At 34.7% G+C, this 19,348-nt stretch overlaps 1 protein-coding gene across 3 annotated transcripts; it reads right to left on the minus strand.

Annotated features, from left to right (window-relative positions):
* Window positions 1-2,364: 2,364 nt before the first annotated feature.
* On the minus strand, window positions 2,365-18,862 carry LOC106071630 (ankyrin-3-like). Of its 3 annotated transcripts, none has more exons than XM_056043112.1 (9): window positions 18,618-18,862; window positions 17,814-17,989; window positions 16,296-16,503; window positions 15,483-15,647; window positions 13,799-13,980; window positions 12,403-12,475; window positions 4,638-4,802; window positions 4,282-4,426; window positions 2,365-2,763 (listed from the first exon to the last, which is right to left on the minus strand). In XM_056043112.1, the coding sequence occupies exons 2-9, from the start codon at window positions 17,973-17,975 to the stop codon at window positions 2,592-2,594; spliced, it is 1,272 nt and encodes a 423-aa protein (XP_055899087.1). In that variant the 5' UTR covers window positions 17,976-17,989; window positions 18,618-18,862; the 3' UTR covers window positions 2,365-2,591. The 3 variants fall into 3 exon arrangements, with proteins under 3 accessions (XP_055899087.1, XP_055899085.1, XP_055899086.1); XM_056043110.1 differs by lacking the exon at window positions 18,618-18,862 and adding an exon at window positions 18,457-18,611; XM_056043111.1 differs by lacking the exon at window positions 18,618-18,862 and adding an exon at window positions 18,396-18,554.
* Between the last annotated feature and the right edge of the window lie 486 nt (window positions 18,863-19,348).

Below are 19,348 nucleotides of genomic sequence, written 5' to 3' on the forward strand. Positions count from 1 at the left end.
CAACCCAAAGAAGAATTCAAACACCATTTCACAATCAACTTAAATCCTACTGCTAGTGAATGGAATAAACCAACAGACAAAATATTACAAAAATACTTTTAAAAAAAAACAACAAGGGCATTTCCTCAAACTTTTTCTATAATTCCTGCATTTAAAACTAGATCAAGGACTGTCTTTAAAACATTTAAGAAAACTCTAGATCTGTCATGGATAGCTGTCTTTTATACAAATAGCTGCTAGCAAAAGTGGACATCTGAAAACAAGCTCCATGACAGAACCAAAGCACCACCAGTTACCGCTGTCTTTACAGATTCAAATCCACTCTTCAAGTAGTGACTAGCAACACCTCATCTACTCCAACAGAATTGATAACACCAATCATGATAACCCATCATATAACAGCAAAATTTAATATAACAGTCACATTGCAATGGATCCCTGGGCACAAAGGCATTACCTCACTCTCAAGTCAATATTAGCCAACAATAAAAAAAAAAGGAGTGGCTCAACCAGAGGGCATAAGAAAGCACTGGCAGAGCAAGGTACAAAGAAATGACTACAAATGACCACACCAGACAAACTGAATAGCAATTTCTTCCCATGCAAAGTGCAACCTACTATTCCAACTAAGAACAGGACACACACCTTTAAATGATCACCTTAACAGAATATATCTCACTTACCCCTCTGTAGACACTGCACCCACCCTTATGAAACTGTTAATTATATTCTATTTGAATTTTAATCCACCTTAGGCAGACCCTACCGCCACTACAGCCCTACTAACACACTGTCGCTGAACAAATGAAAAAAGCAGCACGCTTTTTTTTTTTGTTTGACACAGACTGCATAAGAGCCTACAGCTCAGCAGCAAAAAGATGGCTAAAAGAAGAAGAATTGAGTAAAGGGATAACACCATTCAGTCACTGCTATATCTTTCCATGTTGTAAGGTTAATTTCCCCTTAACTCAGTACTTTTTCTATATAAAACAAAAATAATGTGTTACAACTAATTGATTATATTATTTGTTAATAACAACTCCTATTATAAGCTATCCCGACATGAACAATCTATATTTTTTTTTCACATCAGAACCAGACACAAAAGAACGAGACAACACAAGTTAAAAAAACCTGAAAAATGGGACCAGTAAAATTTATCCTTGTGGAGTGTCACTGGAGAATTCCTAGTCCTTCAAAACTGCATTCCATTGAGAGGCCAAAACAAGACACTGGCCTCAAAATATCAGCATTGATGAAAAACAAGTAAAATATAAAAAATACTTTAAAAAAAAAACAATTGGTGTGAAAGAAATAACGTGTACATTTATCTAAAGGGACAAAATCTGACATTTAAACATATTGCTTAATACTGAAGGATTAATTGCCCTTGTTGATATGAAAAAAAAAAATTATCAATAATTAATTCACTAATTTGATATACCAATTATAATTGCAAAGTCAGGTCTGAAAAGGGAAACTTTGGTTTAAAAGTTGGTTAATTTGTAAATTGATTCATGTTTTGTTATGTACAATAAATAATGGTGGAAAGTTTCAACTTGATTCGAGAATGGGTGTGAGAGAAATAATATGTAAAATTATCTAAGAAGACAAAGCCCGACAAATTAAGCCATATTGCTAGACACTGAAGGATTAATTTCTCATGTTATGAGGCGGGATGTCTGAGTGGTAAAGTGCTTAGCTTTCAAACCGGGGTCCTGGGTTTGAATCTTGGTAAAGACTGGAATTTTATTTCAGGATCTTTGAGCTCCTCCCAGCTCTAACAGGTACATGACATGAGTTAGGGTAAAGTAAAGGCAGATGGTCATTGTGCTGGCCACATGACACCCTCATTAACTGTGGGACACAGAAACAGATGACCTTTACATCATCTGCCCTATAGATTGCAAGGTCAGTCTGATCCAATCTAATAAGAGAGAATGCATAAGAAAAAGAAAAATGCAGATGCACAGTATCTCACTAGTAGCAACACTAAGGATAAATAAGGATAACTGCAATAGTGCCTCTTTCATTTTCCAAGAAGTCAAATATGTTATCTTTATTGTCAAACTGGTTAATTAGATAAAAGTATAAAAAATTCCTTTTGAGACCTAATCATCTTCAGAACCAGTTTGTGTAGACAATGGTTTCATAGGATACCATGATTTTAAATCACTTGGATAGGATTCAATTTTGTCAAGTGCGCTTATAGCATCCATGTTCTATTATGACTAAGCACATAACTAGAAACTATCACCAGAAGATATCAGTTTCATCAAACTTAAATCTATACACCATACAAACATCAAAGGTAAAAGATTTTGAAAAGTCTGCATATGTACAAATAAAGACAAATAATTTGGCAAGTGTTTATAAATCATTTTTAATAAAAAAAAACATTTTCTTATCTTAAGGTTTTAAAGTTATTGTATATTTAGAATATATTTTGGCTATCACAGTATCAATGTTGTATCACACACACACAAGTTATAGAGATAACAATGGAAACAGGAGTATTTTTAGCAGTGTCAAATCAGCCATCAAAAGAGATTTCATAGTGCTAAAAACGTGTTGTTTAATTTTGGCAAATCTCATTTCATTTTAAATTGAAATGTTTGGTTGGGATCAACAAACTCACCAAAATATTTGGCTGGTAAATCACGGTGAGGTCTATCTTGTACTGCTACTTCTTTGAGGGCAAGATTTCTCTTGGTGCTTCTGGCTGAGTCTGGTTTGAGACCCACTTTGTTGCCTCCAAGTTTCCTGCAATATAAAAAAAAATTGTTTTAGTAAATATGTAACTCAAATTATTTGTAGGTGTCAGAAGCATATAATTTGTAGGTGTCATCAACACATAATTTGTAGGTGTCAGTAGCATGTAATTTGTAGGTGTCAGTAGCATGTCATTTGTAGTTGTCAGTAGCATGTAGGGTGAGACTGAATGCATTTTTTTTTTGCTACTGATGTATAAAAAAAATATGTTCCTGCATTTACATATTCTCAGAGTATGAATATTGAACAGTATGTACATTATATGGTCTGAATGTTTTAAAAGTTTTGTATGACATAAGAAGTTTTGTGAGTTGATAGATGGTTTCTTGGAGTAAAGAAGACAATAACTTTTTCTATGCTTTGGATATTTAACTAAAATTTTTTATTCTATTTAATTCTATTTATTAAAGTTTAGCAGTAAAGCACTTGGATTCCAAACCGGGAGGTCCCAGGTTCAAAGACTGGGATTTGAGGATGCCCCTGAGACCACCCAGCTCTAATGGGTACCTGACTTTAGTTAGCGAAAGTAAAGGCAGTTTGTTGTTGTGCTTGTTAACCCTTGGCCATAGCATATTCTGGCCTATAGATCACAAGATCTGCAATGGGAAATTTACTTACCAGTACTTTACTTAGATCATTATAAGTTTTGTTAGTGAATTATTATAAAATAATATAATTATTATAAAAATCAGTGTCTACCAAGCAGTGGTTCTCTCAACTCTTCTATATGGATCTGAGACATGGGTATTATACAGGAACCAACTAAAACTACTTGAATGCTTTCACCAAAGATGCTTGCGCTCCATCATGGACATATGGTGGCAAGACCGCACTACAAACAGTGATGTCCTTGCGAATGCTGGTATGAACAGTATAGAATGGCTTCTTATGGTCTGACAGTTATGCTGGGTAGGGCATGTATCACGTATGGGGGACAAACCTATGCCAAAGCAGTCTTTTTTGGTGAGCTGAAAGGTGGTCGATGTATCAGAGGTGCCCCACAGCTTATGCGCCAACTTGCTTTAACTGACATAAAAGAGGACATCCATCTGGTTGCAGGCAGCTTCAGAAGGAAACAGCTGGAGGAATCTTACAAATACACATTTGAGACCAAAAGAAAATCTGCTGCCGAAGACAGACATAGATGGTGAAAAGAAAATCTAAATTGACCACTGGCAGACAATGGTTATGCCTGCGCTGGAGTGGAAAAACTTGCAAGTCACAGCTGGGGCTGCATAGCTACTGGAAATACTACATTCCTCATTTATCTTCTGACTCAACGACAAGCCTTATTATCATTATTAATCTAAACTGTTATACATTCTTTCTCCTGAATACCTTGTTTTTCATGTGTGCTCTCGTGGCCCAAGATTGGTGACATATTTTCAAGTTAGCTCAAGTAATTGTTGTGAAAATTGTCCAAATACTCCTGTTGAACTGTATGTAGGTTCTTACAGAAGGCTGAAGTCCTAAGACGTTCTTAGAAAATAATTTCAGTGAGATACTTACACATTATATTTAGGCAAAGGGGATGCATACGCTTTATTCCTAATAGCCATGATGGACTTCTCAACATCAGTTGGAGGGTGTTTCCTGTCATAGTCTTCCTTCTGACATTTCTGTAGGCACAGTGGGCACATTACCACATTGGCAACTAAAATATTGTAATGGCAAAAACTAAACACAAGTAACAAGTATAACATCTATCAATAACTCCAAAATATTTTATGTATTCACGGCAATTGAAAAGTTTTGTGACCCCATAATTTACAATAAAAGTACAATGTTTTGTTTACTTTTAAGTATATTATATTAATAAACATTGCACTATTCTAGAATATTATTTTGGTTGTGAAAAGGAATACCTGCTTTAGCCATAAGCAGTGGGTGGCCAGATTTTTTGGCAGTATCTAAAGGTGTGTCTCCTTTGGCATTAAGAAGATCTAAATTGGCATCATGCTGAGCACAACAGTTGAAGCAGTCTGCTTTGCCTTCTTGTGCAGCACAGTGGGCAGGAGTATTCCCATCATCTGTGACAAAAAAAAAAGCAGTTGATCTGCTGAGCAATAAAAGTTATCATAATAGGTATGGCATCTTTTCATTAGAAGTATTAGAAGTCTATATTGATTCAAAGGTAAATTCAAGTCTGTGTATTTGTTACTGGTGATTAGGGAAGGGGACAGAAGGAATAAGAAAAACAAAAACTCCACCATTTTTTGTCTACAGGTCCTAACCTCAAGATTGCCAGTGACTGAAAATAAATTCCTGGTGTGAAATATTGTGGGTGTAAGGGTTTCACCTCTAAGTTGCTTCTACATATGTCCATTTCCTGTGGTTAAATAGAACAGTTGGGTGGAAGGGATTAAATGGATGTCAGGTAAAGGTGGGATTAACATCAGAGATGGAGAGAAAGCAAATAATAACGGATGTTTTTGCATTGATGTAGATGTACAAAGAATTAAATAGAATTATAATATATTTTTTTTTTACTTCTTGTCAACATATTTATTGTTTTTCTGCTCAATATGTTTTTCAAGAAGCTCACACTATTTCTGAGTCAATACAAATATTCATCCAATCAAGAGCTCTCTCACATAATTGTTGTTTTTTTTAACTACATTCTGCTGCTATTTCATTATTTACAAATTATAGAATATCAGTGAATGTCATCTGCAAAAAGAGATTTTTAGGCTTCTTTCTAAAGTTAACTCCCAAAGGGTCAATTTTTAAATAAAAAAAGTTAATTCCAATATTCAGGATAAAAGCAGTAAGTGTTCTCTAGATGCTATCTTTAGAATGTTTCCTAACTTTACATGAGGTAAGGCTATAATAAAAAATTACAGACACACTTGCTATAGATGAAAAACTGATTAAAGGAGATGTTTTAATTGTTTGTAAAATGTTTTACATGTTTCGGATGTTCCTTCAGAGTTGAAGATAGTTTACTTCCTAGTCCAAACCTCCCGCAGGACGACGGGGGATGGGAGCGGGCAGGGTTTGAACCCTCGACTGTCGATAAATCCGAACGACAGTCCAGCACGCAAACCGCACGACCAGGCAGCCATCCTAATTATTTAGTTGTATATACCTAAATCTAACATCTTTACCTATTTTAGCTTTTAAAAAAAGCATTATTCTTAATTTAACTCTTAAAACTACATATTTAAATTTTTAATAATAATAATAATAATAATAAAATAAAAAATTTTAAACAATGCTTATGTTAAAATGCACTAAAAAGTAGAATACAATATAAATGTTGTTAAAAAAAAAGTGTTGGGTGTGAATTTCACTTTAACTCATACTAAACACACCCAACTCTTATTTTTTTTACAACATTTATATTAATTTCTACTTTTTAGTGCATTTTAATATAAGCATTTTTTACTTTTTATTATTTTCATCTTTTTAGTCTTTTCAATTTTTACAATCATTTTCGAGCCACTGATTTATTTAAGTGATCAAGTCTAAGATTAAACTATTTAATTTCATAGTAATTTTGTAGAAGGCAACATTCTCTTGCAAACAGTACCATAACTGTATAATGTGTTTAATGCCTTTCTAGATGATCAACATTATGCTGATTAATTTCAGCTGCTTCAATATTCTAGTAGTAGGCCCCTAGGCTCTCCACATAAAACTACATAAGTCAGTGTATTTTTTTGTTAATGGAATCAATTTGTGAAGACGGTAAGTAAGACAATGTTAACAATTTATTAATTTTATTTTATTAATTGATGAATACACATACAGTATTTGATATAATTTTAACATTAACATTTAATTATTCTATAACTAATTTAACTTTCAATTTTTATGATCTAATTTTCTACAAAAGACTTATCTCTCCTTGGCTAAGAAATATTATTTTCTACAAAAGACTTATCTCTCCTTGGCTAAGAAATATTATTTTCTACAAAAGACTTATCTCTCCTTGGCTAAGAAATATTATTTTCTACAAAAGACTTATCTCTCCTTGGCTAAGAAATATTATTTTCTACAAAAGGTATCTCCCTTAGCTTACTGTTGTTTTTTTTTCTATATATTAGATATAAAAACTAAATTAATTAAAACTAATTGATAAACTAACTGGTTGATTTTTATATTGATGCATGTGTTGTCATGGATCATGATATTTTATGCCAAATTTGATGTGTACAAGTGATTAAAAAATCTATTGCAAAAATCCAGATGTACAAGAAAGATACACAACGAGCTAGTATAAGTGTTGTAACAAAGATATTTTATCTACTGCACTGCCTTGGGGGAGCTACCACCTTCTACCAAGCGCGTCCCCAGGTGGCGGATAGGGGAAAGACCCTTAGATATAAGGGTTAGCTATGAATAGCAAATAAACAGCAGCGGACCAACTGGTTTGCAGTCATGGAGGATGAGGTGAAGTATTCCAGTTGTTAGAATATTTACTAAAAACATCTCAGAAATCCAGGGAAATGATTGCAAAAAGCGAGTATAGGGCGCTCTAACTCTAAACCCGGGTAGATGAAACCCGTTAGCTAGGGATAGCAGTTCATCTAGGAGAGAAAACTCCGAAAATAAACACCTGCTGCCTTGCAGATGATTTTGGATGATCAAAGGCTATGGGAGCACACCCAGAAAGAAAAGCAGGCTGAAGTCGGAGTCAATGGGCCTCCTGGCGCATAACACATTGACACGCAACCTCATCTATGTTGGAGTTCAGTAACGATTCTAATGGATGTGGCGTCCTGCCTGTGGAATCCCACCGCGCAGGTAGGGGGCCAGGCTCTCCGCCTCCAAGGAGCCCAAACAAGCGAGCTGGTGGTTCTTCTATCTCTGCCTGTGGAGCCAGGAGCAGGGACAAGAAAGTAAATACTACTGGCCAACACTCCACGACCAAATCTTACAATGGAACGCAGAGGGCATCCAAAAGAAAAAAGAAGCTCTAAAAATATTTCTGCATGAGAAAGAAATTGATGTAGCTTGCATCCAAGAAACTCATTTGAACAGTAATCTTCGTTTCTCCATTAGAGGCTACACCTGCATCAGACAAGATAGAGAAATCAGACCCAAAGGAGGAATCCTCACCCTCATTAAAAATGACATCCCTACCACAACATAACTATGCCCAACTCCTCAGAATCAGAAATAATGGGAACTAAGCTAATTCTCCCAGATGGAAATATTAATCTATTTAACTGCTACTTCCCACCAGACAAGGAAATAGAGATTGACCACATACAAATACCTGACCAAGAAGACTGTCTAATCTTAGGAGATATGAATAGTCACTCTCAGAGCTGGGGATACCCAGACCTAAATGCCAGGGGAGAAGAAATTGAAGAATGGCAAGCAGAGAACAGACTTATCTTGCTAAATAAACCTGAGGACAAAGCAACCTTTTTTTCAAGAGCCTGGCTAACATCAACCACTCCAGATCTAGCCTTTGCAACAGACAACTTATCCAAAAAGTGCACCAGAGAAGTTGCAGACCAGCTAGCCACCAGTGACCACAGACCCATATTGATCAGTATCGATACCGTCTTCAAAATATCAGAAAACTCCACCATCCCCAGATGGAACTACAAAAAAGCCAACTGGCACATATTCTCAAAGCTCACAGACCTATACACAACTTCAATAAACTGCAAATCAAATCAGGTTAATAAGTCATTCTCAGCTTTCTCCAAAGCAATCCTCCTAGCAGCTAAGGAATCAATTCCTAGAGGAGCAGACATGCCTACCCCCAAGACCCAGAATGTGGAACACTCAGGTTGAAAATGTGGAATTTTGAGCCCCAATGTGGAACATAAACGCGTTTGTTAGCAATACTGTACGCAATATAAATAAAACTTCAATTATATTACTTTAAAAACAACAATAGCATGCTTCTTATAAATTAGATGTAAATAGTATAATTAAAAGTAAGAAAACCTTTAATTCATAATTATGTCCTTTGTTTGAAATCAATAGTTCTAACTCCTAAATGATGAATTCTAACTAAAATGTATTCTAATGACCTAGACTCAAATGTTACTAATATCTATTTTTATTTGTTACTACTAGATATAAATCTACTGACTAGATTATTCTAGATCTACTTGATTATCTATCCTTTTCTAGGGCTCTACTCTAATCACTCTAATAACCCTAGATGTTGTCTCTAGTTCTAGATCTAACTAAAATAATTTAAGAGTCTACTAGTGACTTACCTAGTCTAGACCTACATCTAATAAGTCCTAATAAGTCTAAGAACACAGATTATAAAAATAATATTATAGATTATAGATCTAAATATTAATGTCTAGTCAGTCTAGATCTATACTAATCTATAGACTTATTCAACTTATTGAGAACTAGATCTAAATAAATAGTAAATTTATTACATAATAAACTAGAATCTAATCTATCACCTTCTAAGTCTATTTCTAGACAGATCTCTAGAGATTTAGCAGAAGTGCTAGTCCTACTTTTACTTTTAGATCTAGAAACTAAACTAATAATTAATTTAGACTATAAGATGTAATAATACTAATAAGTAGAATAGTAGATCTAACTGTAGCCTTATTTAGGCCTTAGCCTTACTGTGTCTAATAAAATTAATTACATTTAGGTCTAGATCTAGTATCATCTAGAACTAGATCTTTAATAACGTATTTTTAAAAAAAAATCCTTTTCTAGATTAATTAGGACTTAGAAACCTAAGAAACCAGTTGAGTTAGTGTTAGTTACTGTTAGAATAGTGACAATACTCTGATTATACTAATTATAGACTCCAATAGTGGCAATACGGCAAATGCAATTCCAATTGCCAATAGTCTAGAGATAGAGTAGTCTAGAGTCTAGATCTAGATCTATCATCTAGTCTAGACTAGTAGTAAGAAAAGAAACCAACAACAATTGTTTGGGTTGACTTAGAAAAAGCATTTGACAAAGTCTGGGAACAAGGTCTCTAGCTCAAGCTAATCCAGCATCACATATCCCACAGAATGTACAACTGGATAAAGGAATACCTAAATAATAGAAAAGCCTTAGTTTGCATGCAAGGACAAAGAAGCCACACAGTGGGTATAAACAATGGCGTCCCCCAAGGAGGAGTCTTATCCCCAACACTTTTCCTAATATTCATAAACGATCTAAATCAAAACCTACCAAAAAAAGTTAAAAGCAGCATGTATGCAGATGACCTTGCCTTAATTAGCAAAGAAGAATATGTAGGAACATCGAAATTTCGATTACAAGATGCTCTTGATAAACTCAATAATTGGTCCAAAGACTGGGGCATGTCCATTAACACAAAAAAGACAACATATACCATATTCTCACTGTCAACAAAACAACAAACAATAAAATTAACATTAGATAAGGAAGCTTTATAAAAAAATGACAGCCCTACTTATCTTGGAGTCACCTATGACCCGAGACTAACCTGGAAAAAACAAATAGATAAAACACAGAGTAAAGGCATCCAGAGACTATCCCTCTTGAAAAAATTAGCTGGCACAGATTGGGGAGCTAATCACAACATCCTGAAAAAGACCTTTACCAGTTATGTAAGACCTGTACTAGAATATGGTGCCACAGCATGGGGCTCAGCAGTCCAAACCAACCTAAGAAAAATAGACAAGGTTCAAAATATTGGTCTAAGGATAATGACAGGAGCAATCAAAACAACACCCATAAGAGCTATGGAGGAAACCGCTGCCCTGATCTCTCTGGATGAAAGAAGAGAAATAAAAATCCATTCCCAATTCACTAAATTGGAAACCTTGGAGAGGCACCCACTCAGAACAAAAATCCACAAAACTGGCACAAAAAACCGTCTCAAAAGGACCAATTTCATACAGGAATCTCTAAACCTAAAAAAGAAACACCAACTTGAAAAAATTACTCTGGAATCCTCGATACACTATAATGAATCTCCACCCTGGGACGAAAGCCCTCTTCCTACTATAAGGGACCATATTGAAAACATAAAAAGAAAATCTGATTACAGACCAACAGAGCTCAAGGAAATAGTGAACTGTTTTCTTCATACCAATTACCCTAGCAATCAGTGGATCAGAGTTTACACGGATGGCTCATCCCATAAAGCCACCACAAATGGAGGAGCTGGAATACTTATCGAATGGCCAGATGGAGAAAAACTAGAAAAATCCATTGCAACTGGAGAGCTCTCTGACAGTCAGAGAGCAGAAAGGGAAGCACTAGCACTAGCTGCTACCATGCTAGCAAATCATCCAAGTTCCCCTCACAGTCAGATTGTCTTTCTAACAGACGCGAAAACAACCCTCCAAAGCTTGCAAAACTCTGATTCCCCTTATATTAAAAACCTCAGAACAGCACTTACAAATCTCAACAACAACAGCAAAAAAAACTGTTATTCAATGGATACCAGCTCACACACAACTAGCAGGAAATGAGAAGGCTGACACACTCGCCAAGAGTGGGAGAACAAACTCACAAGTAAACTCTGCACTCTATCCAGAAGAAATTATTAAGTAGTTTTTCACATTATCTTCTTCTTCTTCTAGCCAGCCTCATTGTTACGAGCTGTGAGCTCTTTTGCTGACTGTGTCAAGGAAAAAAAAAGTGTGCTGTTTTCTTCAGTTGTTCAGCATTGCCGTACAGGGTGTTGGTTATGTTGGGCTGTAGTGGAAGTAGGGTCTGCCTAAGGTGGATTAGGAAGGGGCATTCAAAGAGGATATGGTTTACGGTTTCATAACTATCTAACATGACCTTAGGGTGAGGTAGTTTACAGGTCTATCTGGTTGTTCCATAGATGAACCTGCCTTTGATAGTTTATCGCCAAGAGTGGGAGAACTAACTCACAAATAAACTCTGCACTCTATCCAGAAGAAATGAATTGTAGATAAAATAAATGAGAAATGGACGAGCTCCCATCCAAATCACAAGAAAGATGACGCTTACTATAAGCTATCCCGACAAGACCAATGTCTAATCTTTCAACTCAGGAACGGACACAACAGAATGCGACAACACATGTTCCGGAAGCTCAAAATTGGAACCAGTGAAATCTGCCCATGTGGAGTATCACCAGAAAATGCCCACCACGTCCTCCAAAACTGCTCTCTCTACCAAGAGGCCCGTATAAGACATTGGCCCCAAATCACCCCAATAGAAAGAAAACTATATGGAGAGCTCCCTGATTTGGAAACCACTGCGCAGTTCATCTCATGTATTGGTCTAGTCATATGAACACTCCAACATAACAATGAGAACGATGAAGAAGAAGAAGAAGAAATCTACTGCACTGCATTGTAATATTTTTTTTACCACTGTAAATACTAAATATTGTTTTTTTCAAAACAGGCAACATTAAATCTTTGATAGTCAAACTGCAAATCACCAACTGACTATTTTATTTTTATTTTATTTTTTGTGCAGCTGGTTATTTATGTTTCATTCATGTTAGAAATGATTCTTTTACTCATTAAAATTGTTTCTATCAAATCAAAAATTGAAAGCATACACTACATCTCATGGATCACTAAATGATTAACTTGAACTGATCTCACTTGGCTTACATAGTAAGTTTGATTTTTACAATATAAAAAAAGGGAAAACATAAAGTTGCAAACAAAAATAAATCTATTACACAATTTCATTTCAAAATAAAGCAAGTTGGCTTACTGTCTTGTAAATTGACCTCTGCTCTGTTATCAAGTAGCCAGTGTAGTACATTGAATGCTCCATGACATGAAGCCTAGACAGAAGACCAAAAATTTTTTTTTTTCCTGGTACCTATTAAGCCAATTTGAAATATATTTTGCTAAGAGTTCTTAGTCACTATCTCATATTGCTATTATTATAATAGACAGGGGCAGATAATGAAAAGACAACAACAGCATTACATGTTCCAAAATATGCAGGTCACAACTTGGTTTGTTAAGTCATTTGAAATGCTGCACTTATCTTTCATCTTGGGAATTGACTAAACATAAACTCAATGCCTTTATTTTTTTTTTGCTTTTGTATTGTGTATCTTACATGGTCCTTTATCATGCTCTGTGCACTCTAGTCCAATCTTATCTTCTTCTTATCTTATATAATACAGACGTTACATCAAAAAAGAAGAAGATCGGCATATCCTATGCGTCATACATTTAGTCATGCGTATTAACCAATCTAAGGACGTTTGGGTGGAAGGAGTATCTGGGAGAAGGTTCCATATTGCCAGGTGCTCAGTAAAAACACTAAACTCACATCAAATAAAAAATACCTAGTCTTCTTCATGATTCCTATTCGAGCCCTCTCCAGTTTTAATTTTAATGTTTTAGTCTCCAAAAATCTACAAACTTGCTACTGTACAGTCATGTAAAACATATTTTTGTGTTTTTTTCATCATGCTAGATAATGGCAATGTCTTTGAAGATTAAGGATGAGTGCAGTGTTTCACATGACAACGCAAGTTGTGACTTGCGACATATTTTTCCACATCTCATGCAAAATAATTGCCTTATTGTCTTCTGTGCCTGTCTTCAATAAGGGCTTTTCTTTGGGTCTCAAATGGTGTCCTGCAGCCTTTGTGAGAGCTCAGCAACTGTCTCATTCAGAGGCCAGCCAGTGAGGGCAAAATGGAGCCTGAATTGATCCTTATAGCTTACAGTAGGCAGATCATCTTTGGCATGCACAATGCTAGATACTACAACTATTATGAAAACCCTAAATGAATCTGAAAAGTCAAACCATGAAGAGGCAAAGAAGAGAGGAATAGGGGTAAATGGGTTAGCTTAAAACAACATAACAAAAGGCACAGAAAGAAATCCCTATACATAATTGAATTATCCTGGAAAACCAATGTCTTCATAAAGTTTAAGTACCATCTAATATGACATGCCTCTAATAATCAAGCTTACAAATGTCATCTAAACAAAATATAATACAGGTAGGCCTATTGTCATAAGAGCTAAAAAAAAAAATTGAAAGAAAGAAAAAAGTGAACCAATTTGTTTTTTTTTATGTCTGGTTTTAAAGTATCTGCTCAAAACTTAATAATCATCAAGTAATATAGTATTTTGTTACTTACAATATGAGTGCTAGCTTTGCCTGTTCTTTGTTTTGCATCAATACTTGTCCCTTGTTTAATAAGAAACTTTAAACAGTTCAACTTATCAAATTTGGCAGCCATGTGAGCTGGGAGGTAAGATGACTTGTCTTCAAGCGTTGTGTCACAGTCCGTAGCAACAAGAAATTTCACTGCTTCTAGCCCTGAAGAAAACAGGTAAATATAAATAAGAGGAAGTTCACAAAATATTTCATAGATGAGTCCTTGGCCCTTGACTTACTCAGAAGACGAGTTGCACTCAAAAATAATTATAAAAAAAATTCTTGTCTCTCTGGGCTTGTCTATAAACTATTATTGAGAGCTTTTTTTTTAAACATAGAAATAAACCAACAAGCCTAAACTCCATCCTTCAATAATTTATCCATTGATTCTTTTGATTTAAGGATCAACACAATCAAACTCTTCAAGGATGAGTGTGTACCAAACTTTAATTTCAACAGTTTTAAGGGCCGACCTTGCTGTCAAACTGTGACCGTGACATGAATAAAACAAATTCTTTTAAGAGAGGGTGGTGAAGAAGGGAAATAATCAATGAAATTACTTAGACATGTCAGTGATTGTATTTATTTCCCTCTAATAACATGGTTACAAAAATAGTTTATGTTGAAACACAAATTCAGAATCAGATTCCAAAGAGGTCCACTCAGACAGGTAAAATGGCAGCTTTCAATATTTTCAACAAGAATATCAGAAGCTATGAACTAAAAACTATCACCAACCACAATCCTTTCTCCGCCAATACAAAAAGATGATATAAAGTTTCTATGAGTAGATTGCAAGACTTATATAAGTAGATTATGTAAAGCTTCTTCAAGTAAATAATCATAAAACTTCTATAAGTAGATGATGTGAAGCTTCTTCAAGTAAATAAACATAAAACTTCTATAAGTAGATGATGTAAAACTTGTATAAGTAGATGATGTAGCTTCGATATTATAAGTAGATTATAATCGTTAAGCTTTTATAAGTAGAAAATGTAAAGCTAATTTGCTTCTGAAGGTTTTCAAAGGCCAGCACAATGACTTATCAACTTCTCTTTATTGATGTCTGGTAGTCTAGTACCCTTAGTAATAAATAGGATCATGGTCACCCTAATATTCAGTTTATAAATTACAGCTTTTACCAGGATTTTAACTCAAGACATTCACTTTGGAAGTAAAGTGTTTTACCATCCACCTTCCCTGAAGTGAAATGTTTTCTCTAAAATGTTAAAACCAGAAAAAGCCATTAATAAACTCTATTAACAAACAAGTTAGAACTTTGTAATATTAAATTATAATCTGTTGTATTTAAAATTCAAATAGGTTGAGTTTCTCTTCAAAAAGACAGTTATTATTATTATTATAGCTTTTATATAGCACTACTTTCATGCTTTAGCATGCGCAGAGCGCTTTGGTCCAATCCCATTTGTGGACCAGTGGAGGGGAGGGGGTATCTAGGAGTTGGTTTTCCATGCTGCCTTTAGGCACTCAGTAAACGCAACTCTGCCCAAGTCAGGTGTTGATCCTCGAGCCCCCTTCTAGGTAGCCAAGACAAGCCAAGTTCAAGCGCACTTAGCCTCTCGACCACGCTTCCCACAGACTAATCGTATCACAATAAAGGTTTTAAAATGACAGCTTATTTTTAAACAGGATAATTTTTTTACCTCCAAACTGGGCAGCATAATGAAGAGGAGTTTTGCCAGAGAAACATTGACTGTCGAAATCAACTCCACTGTCAAACAGCAGCTGCAAAATTCCAACAAAATTTCTAGAGGCAGCCAAGTGTACTGGCTGTCTCCCTTTCTTGTCTACAATTGTTAAGCAGGCCCCTTCATGAGAGAGAAACATAGAATCATATGGACTATTATAGACCCTCTACATTGCACAAACTTTTACTTTTGGTTTTTCTATTACAATTTTTTTTTTCCCCAAGGACTTGAAAAACTTAAGATGATGCTTAGCAACATGTCATTAAATATTAATGACAACTAACGAATTTGATTTCTGCTAATGCTAATTAAGAATTATATATTAGAAAAGATTATTTTAAAAAGTTGGATAGATTGGAAACATTTGAATTAAAGTAAGGTGGAATAAGAGAAACATTAAAAATACTTTTTTAAAAGACAACACCTGCCTTCCTGATTTTACTAGAGGTATTGATAAAAAAAAAAAGAGGAACACAATTTTGGTATAAATTACAGGTTCCTAATTTAGTATGCTACTATTCCTAACTTAGTATCCTTCAATTCCACAATACTATCCTAACTATTCTCAACTTACAATCCTCCTACAATTCCTCTCTTACTTTCCTACAATTTCTAACTTGATATCATACACATCCTAACCAATCCAACAGATTCCTCATGTAGGCTAACCAACGATTTCTGACTTTTTATCCAACTTACTATTCCTAACAGATTCCTTTTCTCTTCCCAACCTCATCAATTCCTTGCCAATAATGCATCAATACAAACCTTTTTGAATAAGTAGTTTTAGAACTTGTGTTTCTCCATTAAAAGCAGCCAAATGTACAGCTGCCTGGCCACTGTTGTCTTGGATATTCAAATCACTATCTGTCATGTATTCTGTAAGCAGCTGTGCAGCTTCTAAATGTCCATTAATACAGGCATCATGTAATGGTATCCTTCCTACTCCACTGACTAGACAAGGATTAGCTCCATTCTTCATGTACAAAAAATTAATTAAAAGCTTTATAATAAAAAACTATATATATATATATGCAGGGGGGGTTTGTCACGGTATGCACCGGTACGGTGTACCGGCACCTTTTTGAAAAAAATTATTACTTTTCTTGTATTTTAACATATATTATTAATTTTTAGTAGTTAAAAGTTAGGCAATCAACTACTGAGTACCGGCTTCTATTTTTTTTTTTACAAAAAAAGCACTGTTTAACATATATATATATATATATATATATTAATGTTAATACCTTCAACATTATGTTTCAATGCTAATTTTTCTCTAGGGTAACTTTTACAAAGGCAAAGTCCTTTGTTTATTCTAAGGAGCTAGCTTGGGTCCTGATAGTGTTGTGGGCTAGTGTTGAGCCTTTGAGAATGTCCATAAGGCAGCAGATAGTCATAGTCCTATCTGAAGGTTCCTCAATGTATGTGAACATTACGGGTTTGATCCCACCATATAATATATGTAGTGCAGACCCACAATCGTGGACCCACTATATGACGCAGCCAGATGCGTACATCACTGGGAATTTTCATATTCATAGTCCATGGTGATCATGCAGTGTGTAATGACAGCTTCTACAGCCAGCCATTGGGACACTGATGAAAACTCTCTCATGAAATTGCATGGCAGTTTTATTGTACTAGGTTGATGGATCTCTTTTGAATTCACCCTTGGGACTTGGATATCATTATTGAGATGAGGCTACCAAACTCCCGAAGTAATCCAAAAGGTACCAGTTTTGATTCTGGTAAGTAGCCTATCCGCACTTCACCAAATGTTCATTTTCACAAAGGTAACAAATTAAGGCCAAGTACAGTAGAATCATCTGAGTCTCAATCAATGCAGGCTAGTGTTGAGCCAGTGTTGCAATGAGAGATAGCTGACTTTTGGTGCAGTGCAAACACTGCAAGGCCATAATAGATGTGCTATACTGTACAACTATAGTATTATTGAGGTGTGACATATTTACTATTGTGTAATAAAATGTTTTTGCATCTACTACCTATTTAACTAATGTATGCTGTGTATATGATGTCATAATGTAATTTCATTGTAATTAGTAATTAATTGTTTTCCTCCAATTTTTTAGTAATTTCACATGTGTGAACATCTGAATGAAAATAATTTGTCAGAAGCCATGAAACAAACATGCTAACGCAATAAAACAGACCCCCATCAAATCAACCCAGACAATAATCAAGCAGTTAATCAACAAATTCAATGGCAGTTATATTTTCTGTTCAATGCTTTATATAATAAATTAAAGGGTTGAAGAATGATACCTTTAATAACTCTGCAGCAACAGATGTTTGTCCATAAGTTGAAGCCAAAGAGAGAGCACTGTGCCCTAATCCCTCACGTACAGCAGCAATATCAGGAGTGATGTGTAGCTCATCAAGTAATTTACACACTGTCTCAGTGTCACCCTGCTCTGTTGCTGTCATGAATATTTCTTGCACTGTAGAATCAAAATGTAAGTTTAAAAATGACAAGTTATGATTGAATAAATAGGGCTAAATAGGCCTATAAGTTTGGAAAGATGAATCATATGAATGCATATTGAATCTACATTACATGATTGTCATGATCGAAGCTTTTAAAAAGTTTAAAAAAAAATATATAGATTCTAATTTCTAATTACTTCAATTAGGATTACCGCTTAAGCCGCACTTTAGGCTTAGGTTAGCTAGTTTAATATAAAAATTCTTTTCAATTTATTGAAATTAATTATAGATAATAATAATATTATTTATTATAAAATTGAAATTATTGGTACAAAAGATAATTTTCTCAATTTCAAAATACATATCCTATTGTAATGAATAGAAGTTAAAAGAGTTCCAATACATTTATCTCAGATTTACCATTGTTTTCTTTTTGTGGAATTTCGTTAATAATATTAGATCTAGAAATGCTTTTACTTACTTTTGGCGCTTGGGGTAGTTTTTTGGCGAAAAATTGGCAACGCCATGTTGTTTATATGAGTAACTAAGTTTTAAAAAAAATGTTTCGTAAAAATATTCGAAACAAATAGACCTGGCCTAGATCTACAGCACAGACCTATATATAATATAACTTTCACCTACATTACACCCATTGACTGGCCGATAGTTCCATGATCGGCCGATAAAAGAGTTTTATGAAACGAAAATTTGTGACTTGCAATTTTGTGTACTTTGTTATACAGCACAAACATTTATGAGCAGTGTAGTTTTGTTTAATCTCTAAGACTGAAGATCATGCAACTTTTCAGAATTCGGAAATCCGACGACAATAGTTATAAATGTTTTCAAGTTACATGAAATTATTTCCTTTTTCCAGTCTATATTTATTTATGTCTATGATTACACCCATAAAAAGAATTCTTTTAAATACAATCACTGGCACTGGACCGTAACCTCCGTGACCCAACTGATTTTCTTCGGCTTCTATTGATTCAATATAGATTTTATAAGCCCTGCTGCTTTTGGTCGGACCCTTTTTTTTTGTTATCATTCTGGCGTCGAAACGCTCTCTTACCCAACCCAAGCCTAGAGTTCTAGATTATATTAATTTGTTTGTTTATCTCCACTCTCAACACATACAATAATATAATATAAACATACATTTAATTTATTTTTAGATACATTTTTACACACAAAAACACGTAGGCCTATTCAGCAAATGTCAGCTTCATATGAGAATAATTATCTTGTATTTTTTCATATGAGAATATATATTGTTATAACCCTGCAATGCACACCGTCATCCAAGATAGAGCAGAAGGTGCACACTATTAGTGACTAGTAGGAATGTTGTTGACATTAGAGAAGAGGGG

This window comes from Biomphalaria glabrata, chromosome 10, assembly GCF_947242115.1.
Source record: "Biomphalaria glabrata chromosome 10, xgBioGlab47.1, whole genome shotgun sequence".
Taxonomy (NCBI): domain Eukaryota; kingdom Metazoa; phylum Mollusca; class Gastropoda; family Planorbidae; genus Biomphalaria; species Biomphalaria glabrata.

Bases quoted from the DNA above. Each gene is read 5' to 3' on its own strand.
- LOC106071630 (XM_056043110.1), bottom strand. From the start codon at position 18,502: ATGGCGTTGCCAATTTTTCGCCAAAAAACTACCCCAAGCGCCAAAA. The intron at 4,803-12,402 runs GTAAGCCAACTT...TTTTTGTCACAG, and splicing joins AGAGGTCAATTTACAAGACA to ATGATGGGAATACTCCTGCC. The intron at 4,427-4,637 runs GTATTCCTTTTC...ACAATATTTTAG, and splicing joins ACTGCTTATGGCTAAAGCAG to TTGCCAATGTGGTAATGTGC.